At 37.1% G+C, this 23,476-nt stretch overlaps 1 protein-coding gene across 1 annotated transcript in view; it reads right to left on the bottom strand.

The window, feature by feature from the left end:
• The window catches only part of Gfral (GDNF family receptor alpha like), a 47,037-nt gene that overhangs the window by 20,060 nt on the left and 3,501 nt on the right, over nt 1-23,476 (bottom strand). Inside the window, exons 2-6 of the mRNA XM_041679319.1 lie at nt 22,520-22,654; nt 19,622-19,774; nt 9,260-9,316; nt 7,947-8,277; nt 4,427-4,677 (exon numbers count right to left, since the gene is read on the bottom strand). Coding sequence (XP_041535253.1) covers nt 4,427-4,677; nt 7,947-8,277; nt 9,260-9,316; nt 19,622-19,774; nt 22,520-22,654 — 927 coding nt within the window. The remainder of the gene's footprint in view (nt 1-4,426; nt 4,678-7,946; nt 8,278-9,259; nt 9,317-19,621; nt 19,775-22,519; nt 22,655-23,476) is intronic.

Below are 23,476 nucleotides of genomic sequence, written 5' to 3'. Positions count from 1 at the left end.
TGGCTTATTTTCAGTACTGACATGATCTCAAGTATTGACTTGAAATAGACACCTACTACTTAGAACTTAGAAAAGTAGATCAGCATGTAAGAGCAGTGTTAGGAAGCAAAGACAGCCAATGTTTGTGTTCCAGTGAGTGGCTGCAGCAGCGCTTGTTAGCTCCTGGTTCTTCTGCTTAAAATCTGAACTGAAAAACTCAGCCTTAAGATGAAATGTAAAAGATTGAGGTAAACTCTAGAGTCTCTACAGTCTGTAAAGTAAGACCTTTCTTCCTGACCTAAGTGTAGGGCAATCAATAAATATGATGCCCAGAGACAGAGATCCCTATACTTACATAACCTTTTCCATTTATGCTGTCATTTATTCAAAGGAACTTGCTCTCATTTGCTAGAAGGACCCAGTTAACTCTATCTGTAAGTACAGACGAAGAGCCAATTTTTTTTTTAACCATGAGGAAAAATCAATTTATATTCATAGGATAAGATTTGCTAATAAAGTGTTTTTACCTGGTAGATGTCATGAGTTAAGTACTGTATGGCATGTCCTTCATTAAATGCCACTACCTCAACTGTCATTGAGGTAAGTAGTGATGTTGGAAATTCCCCAAAATGTAAATGAACGTGTATGTAGCTCATAATCTGAATTCTGTAGATGCGTAATTACATCTTTGCTGAATCTACAAAAAATTCTCTTTACTATTATCTGCTTTCTAAAAAATACTAATAAAAACATAGCTTTCTAAAAAAAGAAAGATTGAAGCTTTTAATTGGAAACATAATTAGAAGAATTCTAACAAGGGAAAGAACACTGATTGCCTTCAAGGACAGGGCTGCTGCCTAGGAACAGTATATATTGCTTTGCTCCCTCTTCTATGGGTGTAGTGATTCACCCTTTCCTGGTTTGTTTAGAGGGGCTATTGTGTATCCACAGCTGTCTGGGAGGATTGGGCAAAATCTGCCTCCTGAGGAACTGATGGGTTTGTTCTTAGCAGCCTTGTCTTTACCCACACAGACCTGTCTTATTCTCAGAGTTGTAAGTGAGTATGAAAGAGGTTCTCAGACTGAACAGTGCAGACTGAATTTTTCCACATGAGGGTAAGAGCAGTGGCTCCTAAACTTGGCAACAATAAGAGTTATCTGGGTGAGATTGGTTTTATATAAGAAATTCTGTTGATATTTCTGAGGCTGTTTCAAGTTGAAGAACCAAAAATTCAATGTCAATTAATTCCCTTCGGCTTGGAGCTGTGTTTGTGGCTATCAGGGTCTTCATTATAACAGAATAATTATTCCAAATAAAATTGGGGGAACTTCTGTGGACACTGAACAGAAAATCTTGAAGATGTGTATGGTCTTTGTAAAGTATGAGAAAAATCCAGAAACAAATCCTGGAAGCCCAATTGCTAGACTGGTTTTAAATTTAAAGCCCAAACAATAGTTTTAAAATAGTGTGTTTAGGATAATAATACTTGTCACTTGATACACTGAATCTCTTTCTCAGTGCAGTGTACAGTCTCTGATAAGCTCCCCTAGGGTAACTACAGGGTACATCTCTTGTGTTGTGGAACAAGGTCATGGCACACAAAGGGCCTGCTTGTCATTTGAAATACATCTCCTATTGGATACTATTAGATCAGCTAGAAACCTGACTCAAGGAAGAGTTGAGTGTAGCAGTATGCCAGTGATTACTGTTCATGGACATCTTCCACACATTGCAAAAATAGAGGTGGCTCTAGAGAACCATGTGGAAGAAAACCCCTTTCTGCAGGCAGTACATGCATGGTAATCAAGTTAGCTTTGTCTGGAAAAAGTGTCTAGAAGTAAGTCTTACTTCTAGGTTCATTTCTAGGGGTCAATGATTTGAAAGTACAAATACGGAAATTGGTAAACATCGAAGTGATGGGGAGTGGTGTGTGGAAGAATAAGTACTAGTAATGGAAAGTGGGCACTCTATAACAAGGTAAAGTTAATTGGGTAGGCGATGTAAGTCTGCGGGGTCAATTTTCACCATCCCTATATCCATGCAATGAAATATTCTGCTCTAGTGGACAAGATGACATAGTCTCATCGTATATTTACAAAGCATTGTAGAATGATCCAAAAGGAGCAAGCTTTAGTTCAATGAATTAGAAGAATACTATATATATATATATATATATATATATATATATATATGTGTGTGTGTGTGTGCAAAATATTGACTCTTCCTGTTCTTCAAAAATGATTTCAAATAAACTAGTACCCATAATCCTTTGCTTTATGCTTTGTATTCTGGCATATGTGACAGACATGTTCAAACATGAATTTGTGCTTCCCAGGATAATGATAAATGAATTGGATCAGTATTAGGGAGTCATAGCTTTATATATTTTATTGGAGCTACAGTAACAGAGATAGGTTAAATATATACCAAATTCATTTTCCTTCCAACCAGGCACAGAAGTGAACTGTGTTACCCAGCTTCCATTGCAGATTTGTCAAAGTGAAAGTGATGTCCGAGGCACTTAGGATTAACTCACCAAAGTATCCAGAGCAGTTTTTATATTTTTCTTCATTAGCGGGGTGGATGTATTGGATGGATTCTATGAACTCAGAGGAGAATTCAGTCACCTAGTAGGAGAACACTAAATAGCTTGGTGACATATGAATTTTGATAATCTTCAATTCTCATTCCATCTGTTCTCTTCATAATTGTTTTATGTTGGTGAGTAATTAAGTCAGTGTTAATCTACTGATATTTGGTGTTATTAGTCGAAGAAACTAGTCATATAGACACCTGCATAAGAATGTGCAGATTGAAGTGGGATACTGCCACAATATAAGTACCAACTATGCAGGAATATGTAGCAGTCATGTAGGTGGGAAATGTCTACTGGAGTCTGGGAAGACACAAAGCGGTGCCACAGTCCTTCCAGTTACAAAAGCCTCATCAGATCTAGGGCACTGATCAGTGTGCAAGAGAAAAAGGAAAACAGCACAGGCAACCTCTTTGCACTAGATTGGTGCAACGCTGGGTCACCAGGGAGAGACAGTTCACTCTCTGGAAACTGACTGTCAATGGTGAGACGGGAATGACAGCAGATGGAACACACATGAGCTGAAGTTCAAGTGCCTCTGGGATGTCCTATGAGCTGTTTTCACAAAACAGTTCGAGCATCTTAAGAGAATGTTGTCAGAGTACCCAACCCTAACTAAGCCCAGGCCTTAAATTTCAGTTTTCTTTTCCTTACATTAAAGATTAACTTTAAAAGAATTTAAATTTCATCTTATCATTAGAAGTTAATCAGCAGATTTGTTAAGTCCAAGGGGAGAGAAAAATACATCAAAGGAAAGATATACTTCAGGCACAGAACAACTTAAATCCTATATAAAATCAATAAACCCTGTTGAGCCCATCTTGACAACCCACATCATTTTGTAGTCTGTTCCCACAGTCATTCTGAGGTTGGCATGTATCTTGCTTTGTTCACTGGCATATTTACAGTATGAAAGGAAGAGATTCTTGATAAATGCCTGTATATTTGGTCTTAGTCACCAGGAATCCTGCTGCATCATCCAACAGTCACGGGTTATACTGCTGAAGGATACACCAGAGGAGAGCTGTGCTTGCTAAATTCCATCTTGGTCAATCCAGCCTCGGTAGAGTCATGAGTATGAGTGTCAGTACATGATCAAATCAGTGATTAAAACTGTTCAGCTAAGTAGCTAAATAGTAAATGATTTTAGGTCCATGTTTGGAGCTGACTTGTGGTTAAATAACTATGAATAATGAATATTTTTAGCATGTAAATGAAGCCTTATGTGCTTTTCATATTAAAAATCAATAAATGATAATCAGTAGTAGCTTATCAACTTAAAAGGGGTATCACTTTCTGATAAATGAGAAAGAAAGCAAAACCAGCACATAACCAAAATAGTAAATGCAATTGTCTTCATGAACATTTTTTGGTGGGGGTTGACTTGTTACCATTTTTATGGTATAGTAGAAAACAAGATAGATGTGTGTGTAGGTAAGTAGATTAAACAGACAATCTTTAGATGTGGGAAGTGATGAATACTGTGAATATGTTTTATTATCATTGGTTAATAAAGAAGCTGCTTTTGGTCAATGGCTTAACAGAGCAAAGCCAGGCTGAAAGAGATTTATAGAGAGAGTAGGAGGAGTCAGGGAGAAGCCATGTAGCCACCGTCAGAGACAGATGCTTCTGTGGGTCCGAAACTTTGACAGTAGGCTACGATCTCATGGTGATGCGCAGATTAATGGAGATGGGTTAGTTTAGGGTATAAGAGCTAGCTAGACATATGCTTATGCTGTTTGGCCGAACAGTATTGCAAATAATATGGTTTGTGTATGATTATTTCAGGACTGAGCAGCCGGGAACAAATGAGCAGCCTCCCCCAACAATCTTTCAATTGAATGGATAACTTACTGAAGCATGATCTGCTATGAAGCATGTGCTGGAAAGTCATGCATAAAGGTTCTTCATTCTGGGTAATGCTCCTGCAAGCACAGGGAACTTGAAGGATTGTCCCAAAGGTTCCCAGGTAGGCGGCCTTGCAGCTGTCACTCCCAGAACAAGTAAGATCTTGCTTGCCTAATGTGCTCATGCAGGTCTCATCTTCATGACACTTCCCTATCACACGGGGCCAGCATTCTGACTGGAATGTTCGATAGTGTGTCCTAGGGAAAGAGTGAAGAACTGGAATTAGCCTATGAATAGGGAGATTTCCCCTTAGTATGTGATGCTCTCTCACCTAGTGAAACACTCACATGGGGCAAAATGAGGTCTAGGTTCCGGTCCAAAGCTAACTTTGTGCTTTCAAATGTCGCTATACAGAATGTGGAGAAAAAAAAAAGCAGCAAAACTCTGCAAATTACTGTCCTTTCATGCAGAGGTCCTTTACCACTATACATTTATCACAATGGGTGATGATTTGCAGTGCCAACTACCTGAGAGATTTATTAAAAAGCTTTAAACGTTGTATGATATTAGAGCTAACATTTAGACACCATCCCCCACCAGGAAAATTCAAAGAAGACACTTCTACTCCAGTTTTCCTACACAATGGGATAGACATTATTCTTTATTCGATTGATTTTTATTGAGCTGTACATTTTTCTCTGCTCCCCTCCCTCCCTCTTTCCTCCCTTTCAACCGTACTTTATTCTTTTTCCATGTTTCTAATTATACCAAATAGAATTTACAAAATTATTTTGCGACGTTTAACTAAGGCTGGGGAACATGTCTCCCCAAAAGAGATTTCACAAATTCGAATGACCTGTCCAGTCACCCTACCAGATGAGAATGGAGCCCAGACAATGATGGGCAGGACAACAGCTTCATTAGAGCTGCTTATAAATGAAAAACCTTGGTTTTCTATTTAAATGTTAACACTGCTTCAGCCTCCCTCAAGATGGACTTGGAGGTGGGGAGTTCACTTAATCTATTATTTCCTTTTCCCAGTGAAGAAACATTGACTGAGTCTCCTTTTTGTTTGCTTTCCAGTAATAATTTGACTCCTTTAATTGACTTATTATGGTCAAGTGGTTGAACCTGTCTTGGCCATAGACCGTGACCAACCCCCCCCCCCCCCACCACCACCACCAAGTTTGATTACAAAAAATTAGACATAGCGTACACATGACAAACTTGTAATCCCATGATTTAGGAAGCTGGAGCAGAAAGACCTAGGCTAGTGTGAGACCACTGGGGACTACCTGTTAAAACACCCTCGCTGTTTATTTCTATTCTCATTTTTCCCCCTGCATTTCTTACTCATATTCCAAACTGTCTACATAACCATGTGTTTCTAATCATTGGAAAGATAAATTCACCTTGGACATAAAATCACATGTGCTAATGAGAACCTCAATGAGAAGACAAGAGTCAGACATATTGAATTCATTCATGGTTCCTAAGCATGAGTACCTGCACATTCTTTAAGTTGCAACTTTTTGACTCTCTTTCTTGGACTCTTTTGTTTGTTTGTTTTTGAGGTTACAACTTAATTACCACATTTCTGTTATCATTCATGATGCAGATGACCCTATTTTTACAACAGTTTCCTCCTTTCATTTTGAGAGACAAGGAATTAGACTCCTTGGTAGGCAGGCAGATAGGCAGAGGGTGCCATAGTAAATTTCCAAGATGACTGGCTTCTTCAAACTGATCAGCCCCTAAGTTAAGAAAGGAAAACTGATTTGGACCTTGAGATTTCTGTCCGATGCTCCAATGTGGGTCTCTGTCTCCTTTATCGCCTGATGAAGGTTAATATTCAGGAGGATGCCTATATGTTTTTCTTTGGGTTCTCCTTATTTAGCTTCTCTAGGATCACTAATTATAGGCTCAATGTTCTTTATTTATGGCTAGAAACCAAATATGAGTGAGTACATCCCATGTTCCTCTTTTTGGATCTGGCTTACCTCACTCAGGATAGTTGGAGGTGGGTGGTCCTTGGACTTCCCACAGGGCAGGGAACCCTGATTGCTTTTTGGGTTGACAAGGGAGGGGGACTTGATTGGGGGAGGGGGAGGGAAATGGGAGCCGGTGGCGGGGAAGAGACAGAAATCTTTAATAAATAAATAAATAAATAAGAAAAAAAGAGAAAAACATTAAAAAAAGGAAAACTCTTCAGAGATTTAAAATAAAAGCCCCCGAGAGGAGATTGGAAGTTTTTTTTTTTAATTTTTTTTTTTATTGCGAAAAGAAGAAAAAAAAACATAAACAAAAAACAAGTTTCCACCTCCTCCCAGTTTTTTGGTTTCCCGAGCTTCTCATTTGCTTAAGTGGAGGGTCTTTTCTATGTGTCTGCTGCATGTGTGTGCTCCTTTACCCCCAGTAAACATTTTCCCTAATGCAGATTCTGTCTACAGTGCTTGCGATTTCTCTGCTGCTACCTGTTATTTTTCCCTATCTTTTAATTCTTGATCTGGCAGAGAAAACGAACTCAATTGAAATCACTAAACTGTATCACATTTCTCTCTCAGAACCCTTTTAATCTGAAATCACTCATAACTCTATATGTTACCTGTTTTCTAATTAACTGTCTTCTTTGACTATAGCAAGCACCTGGACAGACACTTCTAACTGATGCCTAGAGAGATGCCCAATTCATGAGTGTTTTGAATGAACAAACAAACAACTAGCTTTACTTTCCTTCATAACAGACCGCATGAGCTTGAGGAAGCAGGGAAGGAATACATTTCTGACATTGAGTACACAGGGTTGCTGGGAATGCCCATGCCATAGTCAGAAGTACCTTGTTCTTCTCAATCCACAGGCTGAGAAAAAAAGCATTTATTCTGAATTTTGGAGAGTCATCTTGTCAAAATTAACAGCCTTTTCCAACACAACAGGCCATGTGTGTTGGTAGCCTGGTAACCCAGTATCCAGGGGTTTGAGGGCAGAAAACTTGTCAACTAAAGGCTGATCTTGTATACATAGGAAGACCTTATCTAAAACAGATAAAAAACCAAACAACAACAGAGATTCTGTAATCAAATCATTAAGAAAAAAAGACTAATTAAAAGCTGACTGGACGAGTGAGATAGAGGAGGGATGGAAGACAATTTCAAAAAGCTTGATAAATGGAGCTAAAATTGTAGAACCCACTTGGTGGAAGAAGATAACCAACTCACGAAAATTGTTGTGTGCATGTACACACACACACACACACACATACACAATGACCTTTAAAAAGATACAGGCCATCACAATTCAACACAGTGGGTTTCTTTATTGTAAAATCCTACTCTGCATTTTACATTTGGATTTCAAACAGGATACCACACATGTACCACAGATTCACAATGAGAATTGTCTGGCTTTATTTACACCATTTTGGACAATGGTGGGAACTCCAGCAATGGAAGGAGATCAAATGTTAGGACTGGACTATAATAAATAAGGTGCCGAAATAAGAAAGCAAGGTATGTGTGTTTTTACTCACCTGCATAATTCATCATTTCGGCAAGTGTGAATTACACTGAGGCAAGTGGGGGGTGGGACGATGTTCAGAGCACATGGCTTGCTGTGAAGGGTTTCTTTGGACTGCTGACAGGGTATATCAGATTGAGCACAGTCACAGAAAGCCAACATCTGGGCAGTGTTAAAAGGCATATTTTGATAGAAGAACCGTATGGCTGCTTGGCAGTGTTTCACATCACACAGATTTCCAGTCGCTGAGCATGCTTTAAGGTAAAGGGCCAATTGTGCATTGCAAACCACGTCCCCTACGCATGCCTCTGTCACTTCCAAACAAGACTGCATCTCTTTGAATCCTGAAAGCAATAAAATGCCTAGGTCATAGAAAAATAAGCAGAAGGTTGTACATTTAGAACCTGTAAACAAAACTATAAGAATTCTAGAAGCTGAAGACAAAGGTGTATCAGGGTGCTATGAGTTCTTTAAAAGTATAAATTTACTGAGGCTTGAGGGTGCACTGTTTCAATCTTCTTTCGTAAATACTATATGCTTATTGTGGCCCAGATTGGGAATGGATAGGACCAAAGTGGAGTTTTTTTTTTTTTTTTTTTTTTTTTTTGGTTTTTCGAGACAGGGTTTCTCTGTGGTTTTGGAGCCTGTCCTGGAACTAGCTCTTGTTGACCAGGCTGGTCTCGAACTCAGAGATCCGCCTGCCTCTGCCTGCCGAGTGCTGGGATTAAAGGCGTGCGCCACCACCGCCCGGCCAAAGTGGAGCTTTAATGGAAAAAAAAAATCTCTAAGTTTCTCAAAATCAAGTAATAAGTCTTCAGAAACAGATTTTGAACTGTGTAACTTATTGTATGCTCACAGTCAGGAGTCAGAGTCATTGATTGGTCACAGTTTATTGGGGATGCGTAGGAAATTCTAAACAAAGGTTCTACATAGTTCTGCCTATGAAGATGCTCACATTCTAGTGTATATATATGTATTATATTATATTTTATTTATGTATAAAACTGCTGCCTCTGCCATCACTACAGACATACACAAAACAGTTAGTTGGCTTGTATGATCAAAATATACATAAAATTGACCCAAACTTTTCTTTTAATAGAAAAATATTTCTCAAAACATCCATAAATAGAGGACAGAAGGGCAAAGCCATTGTTTTCATAATACTCACTGGAAAGAATATCATGATTTTGCAGCATGTTTTATACAACCTTTAAACTATATAAATTATTTTATATCTGTATATCATTAAAAATTCTGATAATAACATTTAAACCACATCATCTGGTTTATAATGCAGATAAAAAGATAGTTTATACACATTACCATGGTACAAAGGAGTAGTTAGATCCCATTTGTATATATTATCCTTTTTCGTGTTATCTGGAAATGAAATAAACCAATTTACTATTGAATATTTTTCAAAATTTCCTATAAGCTATGCATGCATAGTCAACCAAATATGTATAGATGTGTATGACACTTATTTAACTTTTAATATTTAAAATTAATGAGAGATAGATAAAGAAAAATCATGCAGGAAATTGAAAATGTCTTGATTTTGGATTCAGTTACTTGAAAATATAAAGTAACGTTAATCACTAGACCATGTACAGTGAAGCAAAAAAAAAAAGATCTGAAGAACAAAAGAACAGAAGGAGTATTCTCTAAAAAAAAGTAGAGATGGAGAGAAAGAAAAAGAAAGTAAAGGAAAAGAAATTTCCATAAAACCAGTATCATAAATCAGGTAGAAATGGAATTTTACAATCATTTCCTCCTCTGATTATCTTTGTCTCTAAGAATTCTTGGGACTCATGCAGATGGAGTTAGAAAATTTTATCGACAGAATCGTTTATTCTACAAGCATTAGCTGGGTTTTGACTGGGTACCAGGTGGCATATTGAGAATAGCAACATGCAGTCCTTGTGACTGATACCTCAAGGCTTCCTGAAAAATAAAGACAGCTAAAGTCAACATAAAACACAAGAAGCAACAACAAGCCTGTGGAAAGAGTGTTAAGGAAAGCAATGTGATCAGAATTTCATTTAAAAACATTTAATACTTATTTTACAACTGTTACTAAGACATCAACTTTTTCTGGTACAAGCATTCTTGCAAGACTGAACTTGTCCTTGTTGAACTGTTTGTGCCCCTTGCATGTGAGCCTACTGCAAGAATACTATTGTACAACTATAGGCAAATTCTTAGTGCTGGGAGCTCTAACCTCCATAGACTCTGTACTGCCCTAACTGAACTGTATAATTTTATTTTTCTATTGATTAGGTCAAGGAATCATCATTTCTTTTAAAATCCAACCTCCTGCCCTTCTGAGGAAGAGCTGACTTCTATTTCTGTGGGACAAACCCATTTTAAATAAAACTTCAAAGAGTGAACAAATGAACAAAGACCAGATTTTGTTGAGTCATACAGATTTTCTAAAACATGGACATATTAATACAGTAAGCACCACTACTTGGACAAACTGGCAAGTCTATGATATAGACTAAAACGTTTTCAGGAAACTACCTTTTACCCATCAATTTATAACCACTTTCTTGTTATTGACTGAATGCTTATGCTCTGCTTTCAAAAACGAATATTAATGCTCTAACACCAAGTGTGTGTGTGTGTGTGTGTGTGTGTGTGTGTGTGTGTGTGTTTTTAAGGAATCAGTGAGGGACAAATAAGGTCATACTAATGGGAAACAGGGCTGATTGGGTAGGCTACTGTTCTTAAAAGAAGATGCACCGTGCGCTTCTTCCATCCCTTCCCATACCCATTCTTTAGCACACATCAAGAAAGGGTCACTTAAAGGCATAGCAAGAGGCCAAGGAAAAACAGAGACTTCATCAAGAGAAGACCCTTGGCTATCTGGGCTTTCTGCTTCCAATCTGTGATGAATAAAGCTTCTTTCCTCAAGATCATTTAGTCTATGGGGCTTTGTTACCAACTTGCATAGAACAACCAAACAGCAAAACATTTACATTTAGTATAAAACAAGTGGACTTCATTTCTGATAGTATGCTATTTCCATAAGCAGTACAATAAAATGCCTGTATATTAACTGCCAACCTTATGTCATTTCAGAAGTGTGTATGTTATGTTTGTATATGTATCTATGTGGGCATATTTTAAGCAATAGGTTCATTATTGAATAGCAGCTAAAAGTCAGTATGTCCTGGGGCTAAACAATTATGCACCAATCAGACCTCACTTGAGTTATACATTCATATACAAATACATCAAAAACTACGAAGAATTTCTTAAATTAGTGTCAGAATGGCTCCCATTTTTCTTCTCTTCCTTAACATGACAGTGTCTAGAGCTAACTACTTTCAAATATTTGATTTAAATATTATAATCTCATATAATATGCTTATAATAAACTAATAGATGTATTTCTCTATGATGGATGATAAATCAAATTAAGTAAAACAGAAGACTGCATCTCTCCTAATACTTAATGTAAACAAAGTCCTCAAAGGCAGTTGCAAGAATCAGCCAAGGAACAGAGGATTTTGGTGTACTGAAGCCTGGCTCTTCTCCAGCCTGCTTCCCTGTTTTGCTATGGATGACTCTTTGCTTTCTGTGTGGAATCAGGTAGAGTATTTTTGTTGATTATATCAACTTCTGTATTCTTCTCTCATTGACCCATTAGTACTAACAGCTTGACAATTTGGCATCATCTCACCATGCTATCATTCTGGTCTAAGACACCATAAACTTTTTGTATTAATCTTGACTAGTCCAATAGGCTCTTCATTTATAAACGAATGATCCCTTCCTCTCAGTTTTCACCCTCTGTGCAAATTTCATATCCCTATGCCATATGTGGAATCAAACATAAATTTCATACTTAGAACTTGAGGCCATCATTTGGATATCTAGAAAACATTGCAACTCAAAAATGCACACATCTGGATCTGGATATTTCCTCTGTCCCCCACTAAAGCCTTTTCTTCCAGGAACTTTCCATATTAATGAAAGGATTGACAGTGGTATCTTTGAGTTACTTACTCAAAAAAATCAGGTAACCAAATGAACAAAAAACTTTAGGACCAACTCCAACTACTGTTCATGCATCTCATGTGATTCACAAATATAAGCAGCTATCCAGAATCTAACATTTTTTATTTTGGTCCATCATCCAACATGCCTTCGTTGCACAAACATTAAAGTCTCATAACAGATGTGAGTGTAGTTGAGTGAGAGCTCATTTTTAACTGGTGCTTTTCCAGGTATTGTGTTTACCCGACAGGTTACTGACTTACCTGGGACATCAGTCATATCCATTAGAGATCCACAAGAGGAGGACAAAGGATCAGTCCCTTACCTTAACAGGATAAAATTCTGCAAGTCCAGTATTGTGTGCAAGCAACTAAGTTCTTGTAGCAACCACATTGTATTTCGGCTTCCCTATCATTTCCTGTATGTTCTTTTCATGTTTTTTTTTCTTTTTGGCTAAGTATTCATCTCAGTCCTATTCATGGAAATGGGTTTCACAGCCTGTCTCTCAGGAAAGTGTCATGAAAACTCCTTTCTAGAGAGCAGTGGTTTTGTTTATTTGCTTTTTTGTCTCAGGGGTTTAGAACTTACCATGGGGAGGTAGAAACACTAAGGACTATTTCTTGCTATGTTTTATCTATTTCTCTCTCTCTCTCTCTCTCTCTCTCTCTCTCTCTCTGAAAGCATCTCACTGTGTGACTCTGGCTCTTCTGGAACCCACTCTGTCGATCAGAATATCCTCAAACTCATAGAGATTCACCTACCTCTGCCTTCTGGGTTCTGGAATTAAAGGCGCGTGCCACTGCACCTGCCTCCTTCTTTAATTTTAAAATATAGTGATTTTCTTCAATGAGAGACAGATTTCCTTCTTTCACTACATAGACCTAACACATTGCAAATGTTTCCTAAGCATTTGGTTAGTGAATAAATGAATAAATAACATTGACAACCTGATGTAGGTGGGTCTTCTGTCTATGTGCTACTTTCATTGGTCAAATAAAGAGACTGCCTTTGCTTTTGATAGGACAGCAGCTTAGATAGGCAGAGTAGACAGAACAGAATGCTGGGAGAAAGAAGCAGAGTCAGGCAGATGGCATGAAGCTCTGGCTCGAGATGGATGCAGGTTAGAATCTTCTCCATAAGCCACCACTTCATGGTGCTACACAGATTATTAGAACTGGGTTAACCAAGATGTGAGAGTTAGCCAATAAGAGGCTAGAAATAATGGCAGTGTTTAAATGAATACAGTTTCCATGTTATTATTTCCAGGGCTAAGCTAGCCGTGCGGGAGCTGGGCAGGACAAAAAGCAGGCCTGCTCGCCTCATCACTACAACAACATGCCAGCAAATTAAATCACATTGCTTCATTCTTTCTGATACCCTTTGCCTATCATCATGGTATGGAGATTTACAAATATTTAATTTCCAAGAGAAATTTGATAAACTTTCAAGGTGGAAATGACAGATAGAACCAGGAATTAATTATTCTTTAGTTAGCTCTTTTTTTGTGATTTAGTTCAATGTCCCTAAATTATTCCTGAAGACCAACCTGAAGCAAAGTCCTCCTTGAGTCCATCTTCATTGTCTTGACTGAAGGTGGGATTTTGGTCGATTTGAGTATCCTGTATGCAAATGTCTTCAAATAAACTTTTCCAAATCTGAATGCAGTCTCCTTCGAAAGGGGATGCGCACTGACAGCCCCACAAAACTGTCTCTCTCAGGCTCTGTCTTAGGGCCACACACAACAGTCGGCCACTAAGGGTGTGGCATTGTGCTATTCCTTTGCCACAGGCTTTCTTAAAGCTCTCATGGAGCAGAGAGCAGTGCCGGGATTCCTGGCAGGCCGCCACTGCTGTGACACAGTCACCCTTCCTTTCTGCTTTTAAGGATGGATCATCTTTCCTCTGGAGCCCTCCTGTGACATTTGACTGTGGCACCCAACCCGAGGGCAGTGCCAGCTCTAGGAATAAGGTAAAAGAATGGGTTAAGAATAGGTCAATTTACTCTTTATGTGGTCATGACTCTTGAATGTATTTTTAAGAATATAGAAACATTTTATAGATATTTCAATATCTGTCAAAAATATTGGGAAATTATTTTGAAAGATCTCCTTCAAATGATCTGAAATTTAGGAAAATTGACACAGCAAGTTTTCAATTGCATACATCCATAACAGAGTTGAGTTTCTCTTGGAGATACTTTGTCTTCATTTGCTTTTGTCTTCATTATATTTTGATAATTGACACAAATTTCAATTAATTTAAATATGTAAATTTAGTACATTATTTCCCCCATACATTTTTAAGACTTTTCATTTCCTTCTTCAAATGTGCCTTTGTTGAAAGATTTCTCAGATTTTTTTTTATTTCTCTCCTTTTAGGTATTTTCCCCTAATTTCCTTAGCTCCTCATACAATTTAATTCCACACATATTTATCCACACACATGAAATAAGACAAGATAAACAAAAATATATACATATTTACAATTTATATGTTGCTTTTACACATAATAAAGTACAATATTTTTGCTATACTCAAGTAGCAATTTTCCTTCCTGTGAGTCTATTCATAGAGCCAGTAAATTATATCAGTTTCATTCCATAGAAAGAAGATGAGAAATCCAATTTCATTATAAAGTTGGGTACCCTTAGCATAGGCTTTGGAATCTGTTTCTAAAATGTTTTTCTTCCTACAAGGTACCTCAGATGACCTCCATAGTGAGCATCATGGACATAGGTATGCCTTCGGTGTTCTTTTTTCTAGTGGATTATACTTCCCTTATTTATTTTTTAAGTTGTTTTTATTGGTTTTATTACACAAGTGTTTGTCACAGTTTCATTTTTTCAAATGCTTTGTAGGTATATGAGAAAAACGCCGTATTCCTAACTTCATGCTATGTAAATATTTACTTACAATCTACTTATGGTACCATTATAAAAACTTGTCTTTGGTTATAACTCTGGAATATGCTTTGAAACACACACTATTGTAGAATTAGAACAGTTTTCAAACAAGAGCACACAGTAAATTGCTGTAAGTCAGACTCTTTAATAAGAACAGAGGCCATCTTAGCTTGCAAGCCTGGGCACACATTGTGAAATATATGTGAATGAAGGCTGGCCTCATGCAATTAGTTCCTCATTGACTCTTTTCTAATAAGCTTTGCATCTACTTAAATATAAATCTGTTTTATGATATATATATATATATACATATATATATAATTTATAACTATATATGAAATAAACCAAGTTAAATTACATAATCCTACTAAATGTCTGTTTTGCTCTATGACGTTAGCTACTAAAAGCCTTTACTAAGGTTTATGTATATTGCACCAGGGATTAAGATACACCTATCTATGTTAACTGAATTTAACTATTTTATGAATCAACATATGATCAAACACTGAGAAATTAAGTATTTACACAACAAATTTGATGACAGTATAGTAAGTTTCAGGTACTATTCTGGAAATTTTGACATAATCAAAAATGTACAGACTTAATCATGTAGGTTTGTAAATGCTGGGGAGTGTTTTAGTGACACCACGGAAAGAGAAAGACTTTTCTTCCTGCAGTGTCATCAAAGGGTTTGTGGAGAGCGCTGAGCCCAGAATAGAATGCATGATGAGACTGAAGCTATCATGCCCCTTTGCTCTCTAAGCTGAGTTGTAGGCAGTCTCTTAGGTGTTCTTTGAACCTGCAGCCCTCAAATGGTCCATAATGAAATACACCTGAGGAATTATTTAGGTTTCCACCTCCAGGTCACTGGATAGAAGGATTCTGTTGCTTGGATTGTCCATAATTCACACTTCAGTCTTAAATGAATTTGTATTCTGTGAAAAACACTTTTTTTATTGTGAAATGAGTTTAACCTCTCTGAATTTGTCTGTACTTGTTAACTGATGATATTTTGTGAAAATGGCATGAGGATGGCCATAGTTAAGAGTTTACTGTCTTGGGAAAAAAAATGAGTCACTGTTTGAATAAACATTTCAAATGATTGCAACTCAGTCTACTTTCAACCTAAAATTAAGGAAGACACACTAATTACCAAAATAATGTCACTTCCACACCCTTTGGTACTAATTTCTCCCATCTAGAATGGTTGACTACCCTCTCTGCCTTCTTTTTATTCTGGCTTTGGAAATTTAATAGTTTGTAGTTTTTCTCCCTAATGCTAAAGGAAAAAAAGAAAAAAAATGATATGAATGGTAGAAAAGAATTTGTGAAGAGATGGGAAGGAAGGGGGATTGAGTAGAGACAGAGGGAGTTACAGTAGCCACAATGTTTGTCATCAACTTGTCAACTTTTGGGTTCTTTAATTAGATTGTGAAATTTCACTAACAAAGGTTGTTATTCTTCCTGATCTTTTAGATGCCTTCACACACATTTCCAACTGGTCACCAAGTATTCATGATTATAATTCATAATTTTTCACTGAAGTGTATCTTATAATTCTCAGGACTTCTGTGCTGGTTTGAAAGCGTGTCACTTCTCATTAGTTTGGACAAGGGTGATATCTCACTTTTTTTCTATTCTCTTCGAATTCCTCAAAGAGACATTTAAAAAAAGGTCAATTTTGCATTTCTCTGTTTAAAATATGCAACAGCTCCTAGCAGCAAAGCATTAAATCTAATCATGTCAGAAAAGCAAGTAAGTCCAACTTTCCCTGATTTATAGCATCTGGTTTCTTTCTCAAATCATCTTGAGATATTCTTCTATCTTACAATACAGCACAACAAAGAATTTGCTGTTCCTCAAATGGTTATTAATTCCTTTTATTGCCTCTGGTTACAACACATATTTCTTTTTTTCCTCCCTAAAAATCCCAGGTCACTGAATTTCTACCAGTTCTATGAAATGTTTGAAGTCGCAATTATTTCCTCTGCTATGTTGTCAAATACTCTATATGCATGTTCATTGTGGGTGGGTGCATAGCTATCACGTAGAACACAGCACACTGTAAAAGTGATACCTGGAAATTTTGAAACTCATTAGAATTGAGATAGTCTGAAATAGGTTTCTTGACTTCAGAATTAAACTAAAGATCAACAAGGAAGGTACCTAGGACAGCTCTGGTGTCTGACAATTAACAACTTTTAAATGAACTATACGTTAACGAAGTGATGAAGCAGAGGAGACAATAATTTGAAAGGACATTCAGGTGAACTCTTCTGAGAAGATGCTATAGTTCAGGGGAGCAAAGGCTACATCTCATGAGGACAGCTGAATTTGGTAATGCGTGAGAGGCTACCACATGGTATTGGTTGTGAAGGCACAAAACAGTCATGGAGAGAAGCTGAGGCTTGTCACCCTGTGGTTATGATGGAATCCTTTCAGAGAAGCCAGGAGGTGTAAAGGTTCAGCTTAAGTGGAAATGGAGATCCAAGGATTGAGGAAATCATGGAGAGAAACTGAGGTTTGTCATCAAGTGCTAGGGTCAAAATACCTAGAGAGAGGCCAGAAGACCATTCATGGAGTTACAGTGGGGGCTCCAGCATATTAGAGATGCTAGGACAATGGGGTGTCCACCAAAGACAGCAGTATGTATGGAATAAGCCGACAAGATAGGCTGTGTGTTCTGGTTAGGGCAGATCCAAAGATGTGGAGTTTCCCAAGCCGTTTGGAAGTCAGAAGACTCTGAATGATTCCCAGACACTTAGACACTGAGACAATTAATTACACTGTTGGAGTTTGATTTTACTTTGACATAATTGTGATTGTGCCCTGCTTTTTCCCTCTTAGAAAAAGAAGTATGGAAGTTGTCAAAGAACAAATCGATTCAATGAAAAAGAGTGTTGCTATCTAGACTCCTTATAAAATGAGCTAAAACTGAGTGCAAAGTAAATTTTTATTATTTTGTATTACTATGTTTTATTATTATAATTATTTTTTTGAAATTATGATACATGTTTACAATGTATTTTGATCATATCCATACCCTACAGGTTTCTCTGACTTTTCATAAGACCTGCCAAATTGTTTCATTGTTTCACTCCAAATTCTATGTCCTCTTCTTTATTCTTTATTACTATTCTTCTTATTCTTTTCTTCGTAGTAGTAGTAGTAATAGTAGTAATAGTAGTAGTAGTAGTAGTAGATCACTGAGTCAAGTTAATTCTATTTGGGAAATGGATATGGAAATATCCACGGGAACATGGGCAACTACTAGCACCAGTATCTCCAAACTAAGGTCATTGCCCTTTTTTATTAGCCATCAAATGCCAATAGTTTCTCTTCTAAGGATCAGGCCTTGGGAACGTCTTCTCTACCCATGCTGGAATTTCAAAGGGTCTTATTTTGTGTGGGTCTCATGTAGGCAGCCATGGCTGGTGTGGGTTGACTTGGGCATTGGCTATATCATGTCCAGAGAGCAGCATTTCATATTTTGTCCCCACCTCTTCACTTAGTCAATCTACTCTCTGTTCCTCAGTGTTCCCTAAGCCTTGATTTGGGAGTGTTGCAGAATATTATTTGAAGATGTATTATATTTGTTTATGCTATGGAACATTTGTTTAATGGTGCGAATATGGGTTACATTCTTTTTGTTACATTTGTTTAACTCTGTGAAGCTGTGTTACTTTGCTTGTATAAAACACCTGATTGGCTTAATAAAGAGTTTAATGGCCAATATCAAGGCAGGAGAAAGGATAGGTGGGGCTGTCAGGCAAAGAGAATAAATAGGATGAGAAATCTGGGAAGAGAAGACAGAGGAGCAAGAAAAGAAGGGGACAGCCACACAGCCAGACACAGGTTAAGAAGGAAAAGAAAAGATATACAGAAATAGAGAAAGTTAAAAGTCCAGAGGCAAAAGGTAATGGGATAATTTAAGTTAAGTAAAGCTGACTAGAAATAAGCCAAGCTAAGACTGGGCATTAATAAGAAAGAATGAGACTCAATGTGATTTATTTGAGAGCTGGGTTGTGGGGCCCCCAAAGGCCAAAAGAGCCAAAGAAAAGAAGATCCAAAGAATAGATGAGCTAACAACAATGTGGGGGTGTTACAGCTGATTCACACATGGGTGAGCACTCACCATCATTTTCTGTTAAAGAAAACAAAACTGAAAATGAATGCCAGCTTATAAGTCAAATGAACCCCACAAAATATAAGAAACACATACACACAGGACAAACTACCAACACATGAACAAAAAAACAGTATAATTTCTACACACATTAAAAAACAACCAGAAACTATTAAGAGCAACATATTACAGAGATCTACAGATATAAAAGTCATAGGAGTCACATAGAAAAAAAACAAACTATAATATAAATATGGAAAATGAAAGATAAGCTACAAAGCTCACTAATGACATAAAATCTAGGCCAATTCTATAACAATTAATCATACAAATTTACTTTTTTATGTATAACATAATGAATTGTGAAGCTACAGTACTATGTAAACCAGTAATTGAAGAAAGCAAGAGTGTCAATTCTTTCTCTACTGTTCTAGAGTATAGAAAAGAAAGTACTTTCCAACTTAGTTTTAACAGCCACATTAGACATATAACAGATTTAATAACACTAGAAAATATATCAATATCCTGCTTGAACTCAGACATATCAATAGAATATTAGCAACTGAAATACAGTAAATGTGCTACAAAAATGAATGCACAATGACTGAGGAGGATTTAGGTTTGAAATAAAGAACTGATTCAATGAATATTACCTGTCTTATTGATGCATTTTTTCCCAAAAAGTTTGTTCACTGTACAGTGGAGGTCATCGATACAAAGACACTCTTTAAATCGGAAATCTTTTTCCACCAAAGACTGGATACTCAGGTTACAATGTGGTGAATTATTTATCTTGCAGGAGTCACCTGGGTTTCATAATCACATATAATACTTAAGATATTAATCTGAATATAAATTTTAGTTCTTCTTCCCAAAATGCTTTTAATGCATCAACCCAAGAAATTCATGAGTTTAGAAAGATTATCTGGTTTGCTAAAGGATGTTCATCAAAGTGACTTTATTCTCCAGATTTTTAACAGTAAACAGAAATATTATTAGCTATGGGATGCCTTTAAATTTACAAATATTACATTTGATATGGGTACAGCACTCAAAGAACTAGGCCCCTTGGTATTTAAGTTACCCAGAAAGTGCCAAAGAAGTCATATCGTTTGTCCCCCAAACACTTAGTGAATCAGAATCAATCAAGATTTGTTGAATACCCATAAATTCTGGACTCTATTTTTAAGCAATCCACCATTGAGGGGGTTTGACATAAAAGCATCTGGATCAAGGGTGGAGTTACTAGTGTAATTACTAAGAAGTCCTCCAATGCATAGAAATTACAAATACCAAACAGAAAAGAGAGAAACTTGACCACACTGCCCAGGGACAGCTTACTCATTCTATTTTGCCCCCCTCGTCCCTCCTAAGAGGGGTGTAATTTGCCTGCTTATGTATCAGGTTAATGCACTACCATTGAGCTACACATGGACCCCCGGTTCATTTTATTTTATTTAAAAATTTTATACATTTTTTTACAATTATAGAATGTTATTTTTTGTAATTATACAATATAATTACATTGTTCCCCTTTCCCTTCCCTTCTTCAAGCTCCTCTCAAATCCCCTCCTTCCTACTCCTTCAATTGCTCCTACTCTCAAACTGATAGTCTTTTATTCTCTGATTTGTTACATAGACGGAGAGAAAGATGATATCTGTGTGTGTGTGTGTGTGTGTGTGTGTGTGTTTGCACAGATTTATAAAAACAATCTACTAAGTCTGTTTTTATTGCTGTGTGAATATGTTTCAAGGCTGATAACTTTGTATTGAACAACCAATTATGCCCCTCAACTCTTGAAGAGACTAACTTTCCCTTCTTGGCAGTCATCAGATGCCTGTAGTTCCTTGTCCAGGGGAATGATTCTGCCGAGATTGTTCTCTTCCTCACTAGTGTGTCTATTAGTCTTGCCATTGTTCAAATCCTGTTTATACAGCCATTTCTGTGGCAGACTGTTTCGCAAACAGACTTTGGAAAGATATTCATAAAGGTGCAGTAAATGTCACTCACGTATTGGTGGTAACCAGTAGCTTTCTAATTGAAGACCTGTTCGACAGGAAAGCAGTCATGTCTGTTACTAGAAACCTAGCTAACTTCCCCTGACTAATGAGATCATGGATCTTAGAAGAAAATCTACTACTGAATTTGTTAGACCTACTACATTCTAAATCTTATCCTTCTACCCACAGATAAATGTAGCTATTAACTCTTCATCAAAGAAGTTTTCCTTTTCCCCTCTCTCTAAGATTTACTTGTGTGTGTGTGTTGAGTGTTTTGACTCTATGTTTGTCTGTGTACAACATGCATGCCCCGTGTCAATGGAGAACAGAAGTTATCAGATCCCTTGGAACTGGAGGTATAGACAACTGTGAAGTGCCATGCCGGTGCTGGAAATCTACCCTAGGTCCTCTGGAAGGTAGCCAGTGCTCTTAACTGATGAGCCATCTCTCCAGTCCAAGGAGCTCCTCTTCACAGTAAATAGAAACTATGACACAAAATCTCAACTGGGTACAGTCCAGAGATCAATAAATCATGCGGATCCCAGTCAGCCTGAGTGGATTGCAGCCAGCCCCAGTAGATCCCAGACAGCCCCAGCAGATACATCTATATCACAGTTCCTGCATCTATGGCTCAGGGAGCTTCATGTGGGAGGAGCGCAGAAAGATTACAAGAGTCAGAATATCAGGATGTCTATTGTGGAACAAATTAGAAGCAACTTTTTAAACAAAATATTTTGTGTGTGTGTGTGTCCACCCACAGAATGCTTCCCAAACTACTTTAAAGCTTTCTGTGTTTTAAATGATGGTTGCTGTTCAATAATATTCAAGCTGATTTTATATGGGGTGACTGGTGTGCAGTTTAGTCTCAACTATCCTATCACTTTAACTGTTTTGTTTGCTCTTTTGTTGTAACCTATTTTATTGTATTTGTTACTAAAACTATATTAAAAGATATGCAAGTGATTCTAATATTTTTATGAAAAGTTAAAATTCTCCTAACACTTAGCATTTTATGAATAATAAATAAGTCATTTATAATTACCAGTATTTCATTTTCTGGTTAAAAATTAATTTGCCTCTAACCTATAATGTTTTTTCATTAAAAAAGTAATTAAATTATTTATTTGTATACTTGGGTACTTTTCTCCCTGCTTCACATATAAAATAATTATTCAAATATTACTGCAATGTATTGCAAATGACTCATTTATTTACTAACATATTGAATAACTTTTGATTTATGACAGATTAAATATAATATTTTAATACAACATTTAATGTTCTCTAGTCAACTAGGCATTTCATCATCAAAACAAGTAAGGGCTCTTTTTTTTTGTCATCTTCTGACCTCATCTTAAAATATTTTATTCTGAGCAAATGTGTGAGCACTTGGGTGTGACAGCTGTCACTTTCCTATGAGTATAAATATTTCTGTTCTCTCTCCAGGGCAGGGGAGAGAAAGTCATATACAACATCCTGCAGAATCCTTCGAGTTCTGCTGATGGAGACGCTGGCATTGTAAGAACTGGACTTAATACACTAGGTTTTACCTGGAACAATGCAGGTGTCTTCCATTGATCTCCATGACTGCTCACAGCCGTTCGTATCAATCAAGCATTGCTGCCTTAAATGTGCACAGTCGTTTGTCTGGGAAGAGGATTCAGTTTCTGAGCTTAGCCTCGCAACTTGAACAGCAGCAGCGGCGGCAACGACAAGAAAATAATGACATGTTCGCAGGGTTACAGTTTGGTGTCCAAATTTGAATTCCCTCAAATTTAAGCTATTGACAGTGAAAGACAAAATAATGGGCAATACTATGTGGCAGAACTATTAGGAGGTAGAAAAAAAATTTTTTTCTTCCCCACTCCCCACAGTTCTGTATTTCTCTATTGTAAATAGGTAATTTTCATTAATTGTTTTAATTATCATACAGTGTAATGCGTTTCATTGTGACATTTTCATACGTATGTATCCTTGTATCTTAGTCTTACTTGACCCTGTATGGCTTCTCCCTTACCCTCCTTCTCCCACCACATGGTCCCTCTGTTTGATAAGATGTTCAGTACCCTTAAGTCATCAAGGAAGTACAAATGCATAATTCATTGCTGCTGCATCTCACATCAGGCAGGATGGCTTTTGTCAAGGAAACAAACAACAAATGCTGGTGAGAACGTGAAGAAAGACCCTACACTGTTGGCGGGAGTGTGGAAATTGGTGTGGAAGGTTCTCAAAAAACTAAAGATAGATGGAGTGCTAGCATTCTTGGGCCTATACCCAAAGAATTCCAATCCCACAAAGCACAGAAATACTTACACGCCCTTACTTGTTGCTGCGATGTGTTAAGATTCTTAGACAAGATCTATTATTTGCCAGCTTTGCATTCTCACTTTCCACTTACTTTTTGACTTGTGAAATTTTTTATTCCTTTTGTTCCATCAAAAACACTTCTAAAATCAGGTTTATTTCAATTTGTGTTTATGTGCACTTATGCATACATGTGTGGGTGC

Source organism: Microtus oregoni, unplaced genomic scaffold, assembly GCF_018167655.1.
Source record: "Microtus oregoni isolate MIOR12 unplaced genomic scaffold, Mior012 000032F_ref0000030, whole genome shotgun sequence".
NCBI lineage: Eukaryota > Metazoa > Chordata > Mammalia > Rodentia > Cricetidae > Microtus > Microtus oregoni.
Note: the sequence above shows the minus strand (reverse complement) of the source record. Positions and strands in the feature narration are given on the sequence as shown.